At 45.0% G+C, this 20,399-nt stretch overlaps 1 protein-coding gene across 1 annotated transcript; it reads left to right on the top strand.

Moving 5' to 3' along the window:
• The first annotated feature begins 989 nt into the window (after nt 1-989).
• Nucleotides 990-5,354, top strand: LOC147708744 (uncharacterized). Its single transcript, XM_086925389.1, has 2 exons — nt 990-1,260; nt 4,705-5,354. Exons 1-2 carry the CDS (start codon nt 990-992, stop codon nt 5,352-5,354), a joined length of 921 nt encoding a protein of 306 aa, XP_086781515.1.
• The last annotated feature ends 15,045 nt before the right edge of the window (nt 5,355-20,399 follow it).

Below are 20,399 nucleotides of genomic sequence, written 5' to 3'. Positions count from 1 at the left end.
TTATTTTGCCCGCCGTGGAAGCAGAACCCCCGCCGTGTGACCCGGGCGCCCTCCAGCAGGTATGTGCATTACCGTTTTTCGATGCTGGTGCACGTGGGGCGCCCGGGGGGAGGCGGGGGCGTTCCGTGGGCCGGCTGGCTCCGCGCACAGGCGAATTTGCACTTGGGAAGTCGGGGAAGTTGCGGGGGGGCCCCAAGCCCAAGCGTGGGCGCAGCTTGGAGCAGCATGGGCGCTTGCACGCCCCTCTACCTGCTGCGGTGCCCCCTGCCTCTTCCCCCTCGGTACCGCCTTTGGCAGAGGGGGTCTCCCCATATTTATGGCTTAACGGGCAGTGTTATCTGCTCTCCCCTGCATTGCCGGGGCCTGTTCCTGCCCCCCTCCCTAATGTGGGCACTCCTCCTTCGGTTGATGCAGATGCCAGGCACCCCTGTGCCACGCTGATGTCGCCCCCCCACCCTGAGGCCCTGCCCCCGGCCCCTGCTGTGGTTATGATGGGGGCTGCACATACATTGCTGCCCCCTCCGGCCAAGGCTGCTCCAACTGGTGCTCCTGGCCCTCGGCCCCCCCCCCACAATTCCTTGACCCCGGGTGGTAGGGGTTTGTTGCGGAAGGGAGCGCCCCCGGCCACTGGCCAGTCACTGTTCCCGGTCCCCAGGGGTCGTCCAGGTGGGCTTCTGGGTGGCCCTGAGGCTGGGTCGGTGGGTGTCACTGCCCTGGCGTCGGGGGGTGATTGCGGTTCCGCTGTGGGGGGCAATGTTTTTGGGGCTGTTTCTTTGTCTGGCTCGAGCGGCCGCAGTTTTCAATCTGCGCCATCGGCTGGGCGGCTGTTGGCTGTTTCTACGGGCCCGGGAACTGTCCACACGGCTGTTTCCAGTGGTGGGCTTACAGGGGGGCTGTCTGGAGCGGACGGCTCTTCTACAGCTTTCAGTGCACATAGCTTTCAAAACATCGACTGGCAATTTTATGATGGGGGTATTGGTGATGGGGCTATGCCCAGTGGTAGTGCTCAAGTTGAATTTTCTGATGAAGCTTTCGGTGGGAGTTTTCATGATGATGAGTTGGAAGAGGGGGAATTGAGAGACAAAGATGTTGGGCTTTTGGCAGCACGGGCCCAGGGGGGTGGGTTGGGGCAACCCACTGTTTCTCGTGTTTTGCAGGAGTCTCGAGCGGACCATGCAGGTGTGCGAGGGGCAGTGTGGTCTGGACCTTCTCAGAGGGATCGTGGGGCTGTCACACAGCAGTCGGAGCAGTTACCGAGAGGTAAGGATGGGTGGTGGTCCGTATGGCAACCTAGGGAGAGTCTCCCTGTTAAGAGTACAAGATCTATTGGTACGGGTGATGGGGTTGTGATTGAGCGAGTCGCTCTGGCACCGAGGCTTGAGCGGCCTGTACTTTCGAATGTTTCTAATGTGCAAGTTGCAAATGCAGTTTCTACAGCGGGGGTGGGCGGGGTGGATGCCACACGTGTCACGGAGGATAGTATCCTACCGAAAAAGTTGCCTTATTCTGGGGTGGGAATGCCTTTGGGGTCTCATTTATCTGAAAAAACGAAGAATTTGATATGGTCTGGGGCATTTGTGGATGTTTTTCGGCTTCTCCATAGGGATGTTCAGGCAAAAGAAGGGTCAAAGGAGGAGGAATTAGAATTGGCTCGGAGGCCTCGTGTTCCGAAGTCCATAGAGAACTGGACTTCGGCCTTTCTTATTTATGCCAGCGTTTATTGTCAACGTCATCCTGAGAAAGCAATAGACATGTTTAAATATGCTGATGTTATACGCAAGGCTCACAGTTATTTTGGCGGCTTTGCTTGGTTGTCCTATGATGACGAATTCAGGGCGCGCATGAGCGCTTTCCCTGAGCGTTCGTGGGGTGAGGTGGATTCAGAGTTATGGTTGCAATGGATGGCATCGGCAAACCCCCCTGTTACGACCCACACAGCTAGCGGGCAGCCCGTGTATTATCGGCCCTTTTCAGCTCGCCCCGCTCAGTCTGGGGCGGGGGTTTGGGGCAGAGGTCAGTCAGCCGCTTCTGGCACATGCTGGCATTTTAACAGGGGTTCCTGTAACAGACCTGCTTGCAGGTACAAACACGAGTGTTCGCAGTGTGGAGGGAAGCATGCCCTCACCCAGTGTTTTCCCGGCCAGCGATTGGGTGAGCAGGGACGAGGTTCAGGGGGTAGGGGGCAGCAACAACAGTCTGTTTACAAGGGCCCCTACTCCTATTAGGCAGGAGGTTCTCGATCTCTGGCTGGTGGATTATCCAGATTTTGAGGCCGCTAAGATTTTGTCTTGGGGTTTCAAAATTGGGTTCAGGATTGGGTATCAGGGACCCAGGGTGGGCAGGTGGTCGGACAATTTGAAGTCTGCGAAGGAGAGTCCCCATGTTGTGCGGAAGAAACTGGATGCTGAGCTTGCGGCTGGTAGGATTGCTGGTCCTTTTGTGAATTGTCCTCTGCCTGACTTGATTGTATCGCCCCTGGGTGTGGTGCCTAAGAAGGCGGAAGGGGAGTTTCGTCTTATCCATCACCTGTCCTGGCCCGAGGGTTCATCAATTAATGACTTTATTGATCCAGCTGACTCAACCGTCAATTATGCTTCGGTGGACGATGCCTTACGGCTCGTGCGCACGGCTGGTGTTGGGGCTTTGCTGGCAAAGAGCGACATTCAGTCGGCTTTCCGGCTATTGCCCATTCACCCTTGGGATTTCAGTCTGTTGGGAATGCATTTTGACGGTAGTTTCTACGTGGATAGGGTGTTGCCCATGGGCTGTTCAGTGTCATGCTCCCTTTTTGAAACTTTCAGTACCTTCCTGCAGTGGCGGTTCACTTTTGTTAGTGGCCACGTATTGGTCTGTCATTACCTTGATGATTTTCTTTTCATTGGGGAAGGTCGATCTGGGCAGTGTCAGTCGGCTTTGAACATCTTTCAGGCTCTAGCGGAGGAATTGGGGGTTCCATTGGCGCCGGACAAGACAGAGGGTCCCTGTACGTCCCTGACTTTCTTGGGGATCGAAATTGATACTCTGTCTATGGTGGCGAGATTGCCTGTGGCTAAAGTGAAGGAAATGTCCGCTTTCATACATCTGGTGTTGGGGGAGCGGAAAGTTGTTTTGAAAACTGTTCAGAAGTTGTTGGGTTACCTCAATTTTGCTTGCCGGGTTGTTCGGGCGGGCAGGACATTCTGCAGACGTCTCGGATTGTCCATGTCCGGAGCACGCCTTCCCCATCATAGGGTGCGCATTACCACCGCTGTGCGTGCCGATTTGACTGTCTGGCTCCGTTTCCTACAAGAGTTTAATGGCGTGTCCTTGTTTTTTGCGGATGAGGACATGGTATGGCAAGTACAGTTGTTCACTGATGCGTCAGGGGCTCACGGCTTCGGAATATTTTGGGAAGGTCGATGGTGCGCGGCCGGCTGGCCGGCGCACTGGAAGGATCAGGGTCGCAGCATAGCGTTTCTGGAGCTTTTCCCGCTGCTGGTTGCTCTGCACCTATGGGGGGATGAGTTTCAGAATCGCTCAGTCTTGTTTCACGTAGACAATTTGGCAGTCGTGCACCTTGTCAATCACCAAAAGGCTCGTGATTTGCGGGTTTTGCGGCTCCTGCGCGCATTCATGCTGCGGTGTCTGCAATTAAACATTGTCTTTAAAGCACGGCATGTTCCTGGTACTTCTAATTGCATCGCTGACTCTTTGTCTCGCTTTCAGTGGTCCGAGTTCCGCAAGTTAGCTCCTGGGGCGGACCTGGAACCAACAGCGATCCCACAGTACGTATGGGACCTGGGGGATTGAGGGTTCACCACTTGGTAGAAAATTCAGTGGCTGAATCCACCAGGCGGGGTTATGTGAAAGCCTGGAATGAGTTTCTGCAGTTTGGTAAGGTTTCGATGGGGCCGATGGGTGCGGGTTGGTCTGATGAACACTGTGTCTTGCAGTTTGTTTTACATCTGGCGGACAAAGGCTTATCGCCCACTACCATTTCTGGCAAATTGGCTGGGGTTTCTTTTTATGGGCAGCTTTGGTGGGGGAGGGATCCGGTTGGGGGGGTGTTGGTGCGTAAAGTTTTGAAAGGTTTGGCCAGGCTCCGGGCTGGTGGTCAGCGGCTCAGGCAGCCAGTGACTTTTGAGTTGCTCCAGTTGCTGTTGCCTGAATTGGAGGTGTGATGTTATGATGCTTTGGAGTGTGCCAAATTTCGTTTGTGTTTTATTTGGTTGTTCTTTGGGGCATTTCGGGCATCAGAGTTGTTGGGGTTGCGGGGCAGGGTAGGTATGACCAGCAATGAGGTGGTGTTGGAAAGTGACAGAGTGCGGCTGTGGCTGCGGGCATCTAAAACCGACCAGATGGGGAGGGGTAAGTGGGTGTTCCTTGGTAGGAGTGGTGTCTCTGCATGTTGCCCGGTTGGGGAATGGGAAATGTTTGTGTCCTCTTCGCAGTTTCTCCAGGGGTCCATATTTTGTCATGCGGATGGTAGTCCCATAGTTGCATCTCAATTGTTGGCTGTTTTACGCAAGGTTTTGTTGCGCTTGGGGAAGGATCCTGTTCAATTTGGTACTCATTCTTTCCGAATTGGTGCGGCGACGGAGGCCGCTCGGTTGGGGTGGGACTGGTCCCAGATCCGACGCATTGGTCGTTGGCGTTCCAAGTGCTGTGAAAAGTATGTGAGGAAATAATGCATGTTGGCTTGTCTAACATTTCTTTCTCTCCTAGGTCCCTGGCCATCAGTCGCCGGATGCAAACGAAGGGTGTGGATACTGGGGCACTCTTTTGTTAAAAGGGCAGCTTTAGCCGCTGCCAGTCAGCTCTGTGGGAGATCACTTGGTCTGAACAGTATGACACACGAAGTCTCCTGGCATGGAACAGGGGGAATGCGCTGGGGTGGGCTTTTTCCCGCCTTGGCTGCTTTGGTTTCGCAGTGTTTGGGGGGCCCTCCGGATCTCCTGGTGCTACACTTGGGAGAGAATGACTTGGTTTCTCTATCTGGGTTGACCTTGTTAAAATTGATGAAGCAGGACCTGGAAATCATCAGAACCACATGGGTGAGCACCATGCTTATATGGACTGAGTTTGTGCCTCGTGTGCAATGGCGTGGGGCGAGGAACCATTCTGCCCTGGAAAAGGCTAGAAGGAAAGTGAACAGGACAATGCGCCCCTTTTGTCAACATTGGGGTATCTACAGTTTGGACCATTATCATTTAAAAGTATCTGAACATCATTTATTTTGTGAGGACGGTGTGCATCTCTCAGCTTTGGGCCTCTCTTTTTACCTCCTTGAACTCAGGGACTTGATTAGCAAGGTTCTTCAGGTACAGTTGTGGTGTGCTCCTTCCTTTCCTTTAGGTGGGGCAGGAAAACGCTAAAGGTTTTCCTGGGTGGCGGGTTTTTGTTAGTGGGGGTGGGCAGCCTGGAGCGGGTTGGCCATCCTGAAGGGTAGCGTTGGGTAGGCTAGGGGTAGTAGGCAGGAGTTTGTTTGGGGTTTTGGGATTTTGGTTTCGTAGGCTCACTGTAGAGTTGAATTATGTAAATAATAAATAAATAATGAATGTGTTTATGATATTTATGATGCACCTGTCCTAAAATAAAAGTGGCCTTTCTTGCTCCTAAAAGAAGGTGTGGACAATGATTTCTTGCGCGAGGGGGGACCCAGGGAGAGCCAGGCGCGAGCCGGTCTCTCCCTGGGCAGGTTCGCGCGAGGAACATTACCAGGTGGGGGCTGATTAGCAGAGGGATTAAAAGGGAAGTCAGGCGGGCGGTTAGGAACTGCGTGGGCGGGAGGCGTGAAGGGAGGTTGTTTTGCCCCACCCACCCTCCCTCTTTTTTCTTTATTTATTTCTGGGTTTTTTATTTTGCGGTGCTCTAGGCACTGTTTAGTTCAGGTAGGTTTGCCACTGTTAGGATGGGTGCCTTTGTTCTTTTGTAGGCGGGTTTTTGTTAGTGGGGGTGGGCAGCCTGGAGCGGGTTGGCCATCCTGAAGGGTAGCGTTGGGTAGGCTAGGGGTAGTAGGCAGGAGTTTGTTCGGGGTTTTGGGATTTTGGTTTCGTAGGCTCACTGTAGAGTTGAATTATGTAAATAATAAATAAATAATGAATGTGTTTATGATATTTATGATGCACCTGTCCTAAAATAAAAGTGGCCTTTCTTGCTCCTAAAAGAAGGTGTGGACAATGATTTCTTGCGCGATAATTTTATGACATAAAATGGCAAATTATTAGTAGAGAGGAGACTCTTCATTTGAAATTATTAGGGCTTTGCAACGTTGAGTGACATTCTGTATCATTAAGGTTGGGGGGAGGTTAATGATTGGTTATGTAGTGAGGACTAACTTCCATAAATAGTTCTCTACGAGTCAAATAAGAGGGAGCTCAAATGTAGGCCCAGGTGATATGATTAATTATCAGATTTTTTCAGATCACAACAGATTCTATAACTGATCCGTATGTGGTTTTCGTTTAGTAAATGTAGTTTTCATGGTTATCCTGAAAATAAGCTTAAGATCCGACTGACCAAGACCTACACTGGACACCACTAGCAAATAATGATGATTCCTATAGGTTTACTGATCAAAGAATCAAAATTTTATTAACGACAAGGAGGCTAGCATTATGCATAATCTTTTATTAACTCCTTCTGAGCAGCAATACACAACCTAAAAGCTCCCAGAATGGAACCTTCAAACATCACAACTAAAAGAATGTTCAATCCATATAAAGGCTCTGTGTCCTCCATCTTCTTCCTCTTTTGTTCAGCTTCAGCGGCGTCACTAGGACTGGTGTCACCCAGTGCGGGTAACTCATGGTATCACCCCCTCACGACTTGGGCACTAGGTGCCCATGAGAACCCGGAAAGAAACTGCAGGGAGCAAATAAAAGAGCAGGCGGATCCGACTGCTAGGGGGCGCCAACGTGTGCCAACGTTCTGATGTTGTGAGCTCTAGGAACAATTATGAAGTTTGAGTGTGCGCGCGGCTGCAGCAGGGGCCGGCCCAGAACATGCATGGTGCCAGCACAGGGGCTGGGGGACGGTGCCGGGCCCTGGGAACAGCTGTCAGTTGGGGCGTAGTCAGGCTCTCCAGGCTGCGGGGCAGGGTGGCCGGTTCCGGTGTCAAAGAGCCGCCGGTGAAGTGCCACTACAAATAATTGAATGCATTGGGGTGTTTAATAAAAGGCAAGCACTGGAACACAGTGTCACTGATGACATGGAGTCACTTGGAAACATTTGCCCTATACATAAATGTTAGAAACGAATTAAATATCAAATATTACATAGTAGGCAGGGTAAAGTAGAGCTACTATAAACAGGTTAAACTTTGGGTGTCAATTCATCTTCTCCCAATGCTTGTCTGCCGCAAACACCCCATTAGTTACCTCACCTCTGCCTTAACGCAGTATTCCGTGAAGCCTTCCTCATTCATGCGGCTCCCGGTCACCTGGTTCCAGCAATCGTACTCCTCCTTCACTTAACGAGACATGATCCACAACAGAAACTTCCGTACTCACAGACTGCGCATGCACTGACTTTGCCTCGAATGCGCATGTGTTTATTTCCTAGTGATAGAGTTTGTTCACTCAGGCCTGTGTCTGTGTTCTTGTTGAGCTGTCACACGCTACCTGAATGGATTTCTTGCTTTCGGCATGCATTTTGTTCCTTAATAAATACACCGTTTTTTATGGTCTGATTTGACAGTGGGGCTGCCACTAAATATGGGGCTAACACTTGAGATGAGACGTTTGCGGTCACTGGCCCAGGGTGCGCACCCCCGCACTCCCCTAGTGACGCCACTGTTCAGCTTTCTTAACAACATTGAATAACTATCCTTTCTTCCACTGTAAACTTCTATATATGTGTAAAAGAACCATGAATCAACATTCCTAAAAATGACACATTACTTAAATTTGTTCTTAACATATACGCAATTCAAATCTTTGTTTAACAAACCCCCACTCACTCATCCCAAGGGAAGGGTGGGAGGGATAATACTAGCCTCCTTGTCTTTAATAAATTATTGATTCTTTCATCAGTTAACCTATAAGAATTGTCATTTTATGTCAAGACAAGAGGATAGCATTATGCATGTTCAACGCTTTGTAAAACACATTTTGAAGCATGAACCATTTCTATAAAATAGAACTTCCTGAACGTATCAGCCGAAGACCAATCTGCTGCCTTCAGGATGTCTTCTATTCTACCCCCCATCATGCATACCTTACTAGCCATCGCATCTCTTGCACTATGAAATGAAAACTATGTCAAGTCAACACCTGCCTCCTTCATAGTCGCTTTCACCCATCTCACAATAGTTACTGGTCTAAATGGCTTCACATAAGATATCAAGAGCTGATCCACTCAATTGCTCCTCGTATCCAATATACTTGATTCATACTCCTTAATACAACGTACCATGCAAAGCTTCAGCGTACCATCAATCCTCAGATAGAAAATTTACTCTGACATTGTCTTTGTTTTTTTACAAATTTTAAAAACCACAGCATCTGGTTGATACCAACGTCTTGACACCTCCAAAGCCTTAACATCCGCAACGCTTCTAAATAAAAATCAGACAAAGAAGTGTGGCCAACTTCCAAGTTAACTCCCTTGCCTCCAGATACTTATTGCATGGACAATTCTGAAATAACTCCAAAACCAAATCTACATCCCATAAAGTCTTAAATTTGCCATGGGGGGGGGGGTCTCTTCAAGAAGATACCCTACATAATTCTGCATACCAAGGGACTACTCCTCACTGATATCCTATGTACTAAAGAAGTCCCGCTGCAACAGCAGATCTATAACAGTTTACCGTTCTGAAAGACTTACCTTTCTCAAATAAATAAGCCATAAAATTGGCCACCTCTACATCATCCTCCTCCACCAGTACAATTTCCTTTCAATGCACCAACCTATCCAATTTATCCATGCTCCTATGTCCCTTCTCCTGGTCCCAGATGCCTAAGACTCATTGAGTAAGACAGAAACTGATTCCGAAAGTCGTGACATTCCACCTGAAGGCCTGTTATCTTCCAAACTAGAAGGTTGAGAGAACCGGATTCCACAAGGGGGCGCTCCACCCAATCAACCCCAACAAAAGACCATCTGCTGCATCTACCATAAAAGGTTCTTCGACTGTCAACTCCATGACTGATGGAAACCACGGTTGGCACTTTCAGAAAGGTGTCACCAAAACCAGACGACATCTCTGTCTCCTCACCTGGACCAACCCCCTCTGAATCATTGAAAAGGGAGGAAATGCATACCCCCTTATCTCCTTCCAATTCTGCTAGAAGGCCTCTATCGCCATAGCTCCTGGATCTGGTCTCCAACCCACATACTTTGGCAATTGAAAGGTTAGTCAGGAGGCAAACAAATCCACATCCAATGGTCCCAACACTTCTACAATCTTCTCAAAAACAACCTTGTTCGGCTTCCAATCGCTGTAATCTATCACATTTCTGGAATACCAATCTGCATCAATAGTCATCTTTCCTGGTAAATATTCCACCTTCAAAACTATCATGTGCTCTAAGCAAAACGCCCATATTTCCTTCGCCAATTCTGTTAGTCTCTTTTTAATTTTTTTTTAGTTTTATACAGCGCAAACTTGACCCGAAGGTATCGGTAATCAGAGCGCTTTACACGGGAAGAGTGGCGGCTGGTGACATTGCAAAGTGGTGAGGCATAAAAGCTTGTGATGAATAGGGAAGCGTGCAAGCCTGATAAATAAGGAGGGCTTGGGGTGGTGGGGGTCCTACAGGATACTATCAGACTGAAAACTAAGAAGTGTAAAAAGTAAAAACAAGGCAGCACAGCAGGCATTTTCCATCTCTTCACCCAGTATCTGGAACAACATCCTCATATCCATTAACACCAACCCAATGCTGCAATGTAGAAAAGATTTGAACACACACTTCTTTACAGAATAGTATATCACAATGCAGTAAAGAAATTACTAACCAGCTACAACTCCTATCACTCATTCACCGTAATAGTGAAACATATACTTGTATTGCTTGGATGTTTACTAGCCCTTAGTAAGTGGATGTGCTTATTTTGGAAATCTGGCAAGGTTGTCATAACCCTTTCCTTCCCTTTATCAAAACACTACATGTAGCATGCCCTGCGCATCTTGACGTTTTTTCACTAACTGCAGCTTTTGGTTTCAAGCAGTCACAGAAAATCCATGACAGATGACATTTTAATCCTAAACAGTTTCAGAGGCTGGCCATTAAAATTATCATAACTAAAGTCAGGGTCATTAGGAGATTTTGCATTTCACAAGAAAGCAGAGCAGAATATACTTTCTCAAGCTGAAATCTGCCACGCAGGTAACAGCAAAACGTTTGAAAGTGTTTAAAACGGAACTGCAAACAAAGTCCAATTTTTTTTAAAGATTTGTAGCGGAGGTCATGGTGTGTATTAGCTGGTAGATTAAAGCGTGTATTCAGATCCCTTCCTAAAACAATACCCCGGTATCACGAAAGCACAAATCCTCCACATTAAAGAGCCCAGGCCTCACACACGTTAGTGAAAACACAGCCCGGGCCTATAAGAACGGTGGGGTTGCTGAAAGGAGGGTCTGCCATTCACACTCTAACACTGCAGCCCTCCTTTTTTCCCACCCTACCACTACCCAGTGCCCATGCGCCCACCTCTTACCTGTGGCCAACAACAGCTCGTGAAGAATGTATGCAGAGGCCGACAGCAGTGCACCCAGTTGTGAGAGCCCCCCCCAGCCAGGTAGAGGGTTTTCTATCCCTTTTGCCAGGAGTCGGAGCCCAGCCCTGACATGGTGCTGCCCAGTACAGGTGCTGCTGCCTGCAGGGATCCTGTGCTGGGAAGGAGAGAAGACGACAATCACGATTAACCCTGGGCGTAGTTTGCGTAGTGCGGTAGGGAAAATGCTGTTCGCACTGATTGCACAGTGCCGGATGCTTGTTCGCACTGTGAAATCATTGCAAACGGCATCTTGCCAGTGCAAGCGGTTGTTTTCTGCCACTCGAGTAGATTTGTACTCAAGCTGCAGCTTTCTCAACGCGGACTGGTAGTTTCTCATTGTGAGCGGTCGCGAGCATACGCGACCACTCGCAATGAGAAACCTGACCTCCCCAAGTTGAGAATCTCGCCCGGAAGTTTCATTTCCACACTCGCGATCGGCAACTTGATGTTGCTGATCGCGAACAAGGGAAATGTCTCGCCGGGTTGTTGATTTTGTTCGCTCGGGGTCGCCAACTTGACGTTGAGGACCGTGAGCAAGCAAAAAAATCCTGCTATACGTTTTTTTTTCACTGTGCTACATGCAACTTGCGTAGTGCGTAGTAGCGCAAACTACGCATGCTCCATGAGTGTAGTGTTGTCCTACGCCCAGGGTTAATCACGATGTCTCCATGGAAGAAAGAAGCAGAGTACTGCTCCACTGCTGCACATCCGCACCAGCTCAGCAAGTGGGGTCTGGTTCTGGGCTCCTGTTGAGATCCAGCAGGCACGAGAAGGGCAAGGAGGAGAAGCCTTGCCCCCAGTGCATGCTGCTGCTGCCACTGCCCAGCGTCAGGCATACCAGGCTGCAGCTAATCCCGACGCTGGCTCTGCTGTCACAGCAGCGCCTTGATTGTCTGGGGCAGGGGACTGCATCGATCATTACTGAGCCCGGGGACTGCGGCAATGAGTCACCCCAGGCTCCAGTATACTGCAGGAGGAAGACTCTGATGCAGCGCTACTACGGAAATGTTTTCTAAAACCATATCACCTTTCCCTGAAGTACCAAATCATACATTTACTCATCAGTGGGGCCCATAAAACTGCGAGTTACTCACAAACACTTTCATCCTACTTCATGGATCGGTGTGATTCAAAGGAGAGCTGCTGGATCATAGCGGAGTGTATAATTCAAGACTAAATATTTATACTATTTACACCTGCAGTTTAAAGGAATTTACCATGGTTTTTATTAATAAGACATTTTATTCAGACACACCACCATTAGGGTCAATGGATCTGCTAGTAAAAATTAGGCTAAGGAAAATACAAGACCAGCTTAATTCTCCATTTATCTAATTTTTATTCAAAACAAAGTTTTGCATGTCTAACAGTTTATTCACTTTATTTATTTCTTTTAATCAAAATTAATTTTCAAAGAGGGAAAGTTTGAGCTCAAACATTTATTTTAAAGATTCAGAAATAGACATTATTATTTAGATTATAAGACATGAATATTAGCAAAAGACAGATAGTTCCCAAAGTTCATTTCCCTAGTTTCCCTAACTAATAACCTCATCTAAAGATTCAGTTCTCATTCAAAGAAAAATAGAAATCTTTCCCAAATCTTACATTACAGGAAAATCAGCATTCCAACAGCATCTCAGGAGGAAATCGAAAAGAGTGTATTTTCTTAAGTAAAGTCACGTCTTTATATACCCTATTTCACTAACTTTATCTATCTACAAAAGTAACAGTCAGTGCAAATTCAAGTCCTGATTTGACAATTTGATGGTGGATGAGCATCACCTCATCATTCTAATATTCATTTTCTGTAGCATCAGCTGAAATTAAAGAGTTCTTTGTTTTAAGAATGTCCGGCATAGTCACTTCCTTAATTTGGATTATCAGGTTCCTTTCCCACGATTCATAGTACAAACGTCCATATTTGTTGCCAGTCATCTGGACTTTCAGGGTATGCTGTCCTTGAACTATTCTCGCTCAGGCACAGGCAACTTGCATTCAGTCTCGGCTTTGGCTGCTCATGCGCAGTATCTTTCACTGTCACAGTAATCGAAAGCCTCCATTTTTTAGGTAGGCCTCACGGACTAGAATGGGAACTATCATAGAAACAAACACAAATAATTGTTAATTATTGAAATATAACCCTTCTTTCTACCTCCCCCCACACTAAAGGTTTCCCTGTTAGTTGTTACCTGGCAAATAAGCAACATTTAAGCGTGATTTTCTCACCTGTCTTCATGTTCTTGCCACAAAATACATAAACAGAAAGCACATTTATGCCGCTTTTGATTAGTTTAGAGCTTTTGCATTAGTAAATACCACGACAACATTACTAAATTAGTCAGTTATAGTTTGCCATACAAGCAGATTAATATTCCCACGTATATTTGTGTGTGCATTCTATACTATGTTGCTTAGTATACCAAACCACCCAACTAATAAAGGTTACTGTTATGAGGAAATTACTTCACGAGGGGTATACAAAATTTTGTAACTCCAGCTCGCTCCATCAACTCTAGTGAGCATGTTGGGCTGGCCGGAAAGAGGCCGCCCTCCTTATCCGACATGCTCATTTGGGCCCCTCTGGCTCTGACAGTGTGTCAGTAATATGCTCCACCCCCTCACGCCCACACTAGAGATTTTTTAAGGGCCTGCCTCCTCATGTCTGAAACCGAAACCGGCCCGCAGCAGAAATGCATAACACGTTCTAAAACGTTTAGGACTTTTACCTGAATTTAACTGGGGGCCACGGGGGCTAAAATATCAGGGGTGCAATGCCCCAATGGACGAACTGCCACTGCACGAGAACCAGTTGTGTTATATGAGGACACATTCATTTTTATTAGGCACTGGACGATTAAGTGATTTGCCCAGAATCACAGGATGTTTCAAGTCCTTGCTGAGACTTGAACCCGGTTCCCCAGATTTGAGGTCGACCTCCCTCGCCGTTAGGCCAACTCCTCTCCCTTGATTCTTCCCAGCTTGTTCACGTATGTGACGATGTTACATTGTCCATACGTAGAAGAACTGAACTCCCTTTCAAATCCCTCTGAAAACTTTGCAATGCTAACAAATCAGCCTGCATCAATAAACTGTTTATGTGTTCCTCCCTCTCGCTCAGGGACCAAATTCCACCTGTCTTCTTTGTTAAACAAGATACCCCAACCTAGACTGCTTGCATCGCTCTCTAACACAAAATCTGGTTGAGTGCCGAAAATTGCCTTCCCGGTCCATGTTTCTAAATTCTCTTTCCACCAAACCAACTCCTCCTTTGCTTCTTTGTTCAAAAGAACAACATCTCCATACCAAAAACCTTCCTCTAACCTCCAGATTCCTTCTTTGACATTAAGGAAACCTCCTGCTTAATTTTCTTTACCTTCTTTTCTGGCAAGCGTAAACAACTTTCCTTGTGTCCACCACAAAGCTACGAAATTCAAAGCTCTGTGAAGATAACAACACAGACTTCTCCACATTCATCACAAAGCCCAGGCCACTTAACAATTCCTTCACCACTTGAAACTCCTTCAGAAGAATATTTGCATCCTGATTCATCAGTAAAGTATCATAAAGATAAATTATCAACCTCATTCCTCTTTCTCTCAGACAGCCCACTACTGGACTCATCACCTTTGTTAGGCACCATGGCGCTGCTGATAAACAGAATGGTAGGCACTGAAATTGAAACAACTGACTCCTCCATCTGAACTGCAAAAACCTCTGACTCTCTTTCGCCATAGGAAGGGTGAAAGAAGCATCCTTCATATCTATCTTCACCATCCAATCTAAATGCTACAGTTAATCCCTCAAGGAGTGTATTCCCTCCATTTTGAAATGACAATACTTTACATATAGACTTAAATTCCAGAGATTTATCACCGGTCTCCAACCCCTGTCCTTCTTTTCTACCATGAACAAGGTACTCACAAACAGTTTCTCTTCTTCTTCCGCCTGAATAATAGAATTCTTCTTCAACATCTGATTTACTTCCTCTTAGATTACCTCCTGCAAATCCATTTGAAACACCAACTCTTTTGGTTCCTCTGTTTGAATTGGAACTGACTTGAGCTCTATCATTTACCCTGTTATAGAATGTAGTACCTATGCATCTGAAGATATTTTTCCCATTGTTGTCTGTAATATTTCGACCTTCCCCCTACCTTTAAAGGGATAAATCCAAACGTTTTGCTCGAACTCACCTTGCCCTTGCCCCGACCAAAGGCTTGTCCTCTTGAACGTGTTCCATGCCTTCCCTGATTTCTTCCTCTCTGTGGATAGAACTGACCATTCCCTGGTTGTCCTCTGTAACCACCATATCCCTGAAATTGTGAATTTCGATATTGAGCCCTAAATCCTGCTCGGCCAGCAGTTTGCTCTCTCCTACTGACCCCACTATAAAAACTATTATTCTGAAAAACACTTCCCATTGAGAGTTGCGCCTTATCAAGACTTGTAAATGTCTTCACATATTTAGATAAAGATTTTACAAATCCTTCCCCAAACAATAAACCTTTTGCATCATCTGATGACTCCCTTCTTGCCAATCAATTTTGGGTTAATTCTCATTAATAAAGTTTTACATCTCTCTGTCAACAGTCCTGCATTCGCATTACCCATAAAACAAATTACCCTCTGACACCAACCTCTCAAGAGCAACAAATCTACCTCTGAACCTTTCAAAAAAGTTTCTTTAACCATGTCAGAAATCCTAGCCTAAGGCCCCAATATATCAAGTAACTTGTCTTGACAAATTTTAAGTGATTGTCCCAATCCCTTTCTGGGATGCTTTCCCATCTTGAACATGTAGGTGATCAGATCTGGATCTAAATTAGATGTCTGAGTCACCTTCTCATCATTCACTGTCTTGAGCATTCAGCTTCCATAAGATTATGCCCCTCTCTCTCATATGGTTGCCCCAATCTTGATTTAATATAGTGAGACACATGGTCCATGTGCCACCGGTCCTTACCTCTTGGGTGCCTTATTTCACTAGGGTCAAACAGTTTCTCCCCAAAGGGATTCTTAACAGTAGATACATCTTTAAGGACAGATCTAGAGCCTAACTCACTCTTTCTCATATTCATCCTTATATTCTAGATCCAGGAGATACTCATCCAGATTTTCATTGGATCTTCAAATGTGAAACCCAAACTCATCAACATGAGTTTCTTATAAATCAGCATTTTGCTGACTTCTCCATGTGTCGCCAAGGACACCTGAACCACGCAAGGCGCTTGTGCTTCCTTTATCTCCTCTTTTATTCTCCAAATGCCTTTTCTTTTTCAGACACTACCATCAGGACCCCTATTCTCAGACTCATTGTCTGATACTGAAAATATTCCTCCTCCTCTATAGCCTTCGTTTCTCTTTTTCCCAAAACCTGTTTTATTGTTTCTTTAACTGCTGCCTGAACCTCACCATTCACCAGTTTCCTTAACCTTTCCTCTTTTTCCTCCTCACTCATCTGGATATTTTCCATTTTCTGCTAAATTATATAATATGACATTTCTCCACTTAAAAATCCTCCTCACTTGTATTAACCTAGACTTTCTTGCCAATTATTCGAAATAGAATGCTCCGTTGCCTAGATACTAATGCGCCTCATCCCCTTGTAAAAACAGGCCGGGATGCTATGCAACCAACACTATTGCCCTTAGAAAACGAACAAAGCACACATAACGATGTGGTCCGTCTGCCCATGCACATACGAGTGCGCCTCCATTTTGTACATTACCTTCGTCCATTTGCGTGCGATCCAGCGCTCGCTCTTCACACTGTTAAAGGTCAGTTTAACTTCTGAATAGCCCACTTACAATTATAAAATTCTTTCAAGCTCAATAAAAAAATGTAGAATTCACTCACAAACACCTCTATAATAATGCCAGCTTACCTTTTAAATAAAAAACACGTAACCCGATCATTAAGATAAATCTTATTATGTACCGCAAAACCTTAAAACAATAAATTCATTCATCCAACACAAATATAAAACCCATAAATTGGGTAATCAAGGCTCACTCTCCCAAACTCATATAAACAAACAAATGATGTTAGAGTATACTTATCTTGCTCAGAAGCAGCAACAAAAGAGGAAGAAGATGGAGGACCCCGGGCCTTTATGTGGATTGAACATTCTTTTAATTGTGATGTTTAAAAGTTCAATTCTAGGAGCTTTAAAGTTGTGTGTTGCTACTCAGAATGAGTTAATAAAAGATTATTCATAATGTTAGCCTCCTGTCTTGATGTAAAATTTCAGTATTAATGCTATATTTACAGTGGCGCTGATGTGCTATGCATTCTGTTATGGCCTGTTATCACCTTCTTTGTACTATCTCCTTAAGGTGATGTAATGCCTTGGAGCTTTGTTGACATCATGATCTTTAGAATGTGATGGGCACCTGGCAACAAGGAGACTCACGAGTGAGAGGAGCTGAGCTGACTGTACTTTCCTTGTGGTGGATGTATTAGAGAACTGAAGTTAACCTTTGTATGAGTGTTCTCTCAACACATTAAGTGCTGAATTGAAATAGCCAGAGGGTGAGTTCCTCTATCACTTATTCTAGCTCTAGGGATATCAGCTGTTAATATGCCATTGTTTTATGGTTATTTAGTGACATGATTACTCAACATATAGAAGGGACCCAAATGTCCAACCATGTATTTTTACATGGCCAGCCACCAGCTGCCTGTTGGCACTGAAACTCCACTCAATGACCTGTGTAAACCATGGACAGAGAAGTGGGAATACTATTCTCAGTTCACTATTGATTGAATAGCGTTGCACACAGCTGCCTAAAAATGCAGTACATCCAGGGTTGTACAGTGTGACTTCATGTTTGTCTCTCGCTCTATTTACTGTATGGTTGTGTTATATGTTATATCCTTTGTTCATAGGTTTTGTTAACCAACATTATATGTGATTCAAGAATGTATCTTTTCATGTTCTCTGTTGCCTAGCAGAGTAGAATGTTCCTTTTCTGGAAGCTCTAGCTCTGCAGTTAGAGACTGCTTCGTCATCTGATTCTTGCCAAGTAATTCTCAAGAAATTCATTTCAAATGGCTGGCCTAGAGAAGGTCAGATTGACAAGGAGTGTTGAAAGTGATCTGATTTTGAGAGGGTCTTTTCTCATTCCTCCAGCTTCCATCAGAAACAAACTTATTTCTGTAGCTCATAAAGGTCATGGTGGTATTACTAGCAAAAAAAAAAGGTTGCGATTATATTACTGGTGGCCAGGGATGGACATTTGTGTAGAAACATTATTGAACAATTGTACTGAATGTGTACATGCTGAACAATCTCTTCACACTGCCAATTCACCGTTATGCCCTGTTGATTTTCCTCATCATCCCTGGGAAAAACTAGGCATTGATTTTCTTGGTCCTATTGGTGGCCTGAATCAGGGATTCAGGTATATTTTAACCCTTGTTGATTATTATTCTAAGTGGGTTTCATTTGAATTCATGAAAGATCCTAACACTGAGAATGTAATTAAATTTGTAAAACAACTTTTTAGATCAGAAGGATACCTGCTCTCCTTGTATCATACAATGGAGTACAATTTGTTTCACATGATATGAAGAGTTTTCTACACAATGTTGGTATCAAACAACTTACCACTGCATTATATAGTCCTCAAGGAAATGGTCTTGTGGAAAAGGTAAACCACATTTTGAAAGATTCCATTCAATCAGCATCATCTTCTGGACTTCAAGTGCAAAATGTAGGATTTCCTTTATTTTATTCCAAGACTGCAACAGGTTGTTAGAGTGGCCACAGCCTCTTTAAAGCTTTGCCCCCAACACCAATCTAAGGTGTACCTCTCTGCATGGACCAATCTAAGGTGTACCTCTCTGCATGGAGTCTGATACCTCCCTGTGTTAGAGACTAGCACTGCCTCCTCCCACACACACCTCGAAAATGCTGGACTATTTCACAAGAGGTTTCAGAGCTTTAGACTTTTAGAACATGTAAGTCAAAAGTGGGCTGTAGAAGGCATTATTAGACCAAATGTATTCAAATGTTTCTCATGTGAGCAACTCCTATTGTGGAAAGAAGGCTAACTCGCTTCACTTGCTCGCTGCAGTCTTACATTTGGTATTATTCATGCAGGCATTGGGTGGCATGAGTGGTGTAAGTGGGTGGTGTAAAAACATTTGTGTAACAGCGCATATTTATTTTTCACAAATTAAGCAGTGCTTAGCTGTTCTTTTTAAAACAAATATGATAAAATATAGACTAATTATATTATTAAACGGAAGGGCAATATATATTGACATATATTATATATAGAAAGAATATGGTTAGTTGATGTAGAACACTTTCAAGCGATCTAGCATTGTTATTTAAAGTTGAACAAGAGATATCATTAGTCAGAGTTTAACATAAAAGATTTTTTCATCTAAGTCTTAATAATAAAGAATGTAGCATTATTAATTCTCTGGTGAGACAAATCAATATTAAAGTGGTAGAGGTGGTAGTCTTTACACTCTTTGTTTTACATTTTTGTGGATTTATTATTTGAGGGTAGGATTATCATTTTATTGTAGACTTGGCCTATAGCATGATTAGCATTTCTAAATCTCACTGGGCTGATTAGTATACATTATAACTCAGCTTTCGGCAATATCACAGAATGCTTGTTGACCTCTGCTTCACAGCCACCTGAGTGACCTCTCATGCCTAGCGAGATACCTCTTACGCAGTATCCCTGTTTATTATTCTTTCCAATATCCACTGGAGATTTGGAGACCATCTCTTTTGGCGGATACTGATCCACGTTGTCTATTTGCCTGAAAATAACAAAAACTCTTGTATGAGGTGGTAGCCATGTTCCATCGACACATTAGCAGGTCTTACTATCCACTCATTCAGGTCAGTTCAGACACACTTTCCCTCATATTTAAAAAAGACAACAGCATGGCCACAGGTCCAAGTGCTAGGTGATTTTTATTCTTATTCAAGCACCCCAGCAACACGCCACAATGGAAAGCCTACGTGTTTCGGCTTGCTCCTTCAACCCGGCTATCCCATATACCCCACAACCAGTGTTTAAAAAGCAGCAAGGAACTCATGCGTCCACATCCTACACTTCCTGATTGCAACATCTAGAATGTTAATAGAGAAGCTATCGTCAGTGGGTGTCGGCCATATTGAAATTCTCATTGTCAAGGGCAATCTTAGAGCAGTGCCATAGGTCAACAGTGAACAATAAATACATATTAAAAACTTTTAACTGAAATAGGAGGGAAGGGAAGAGGGAGGACATACACAACTAAGTAAATTGCCATGACTGGAAAAGCAGATATTGTTTCATATAAATCAACCAACTAGTATTTTAAATACATAAATGATAAGGTTGTAAACACAAATGGTACAAAGGGTTCCATGTAAACATGACACTATGCAGATCATAAATTCACCATATTATTCCTATATAGATATCATATAAAACAGTCAATCTTGATCCTGTAGATGTCAGTGTATAAAGTTGTAATGCTTCTATCATATTGCACTAAACCCATAAAGTGCACTAACATGGCAAACTTATATATAACGTGCTCATGCTGCATATTGCACACATCTCCAAAGTGCACTGACATGTATCGAATACATCCATTGATCAAAATTGCCACACAATAAAGCATCCTCCACCTGCTTGACGGAATGTAAAGAGAGAGTGCATCTGTAAACAACCAAC

This window comes from Lissotriton vulgaris, chromosome 6 (assembly GCF_964263255.1).
Source record: "Lissotriton vulgaris chromosome 6, aLisVul1.2, whole genome shotgun sequence".
Classification (NCBI taxonomy): domain Eukaryota; kingdom Metazoa; phylum Chordata; class Amphibia; order Caudata; family Salamandridae; genus Lissotriton; species Lissotriton vulgaris.
This window is presented reverse-complemented; position numbering and strand designations above follow the sequence as displayed.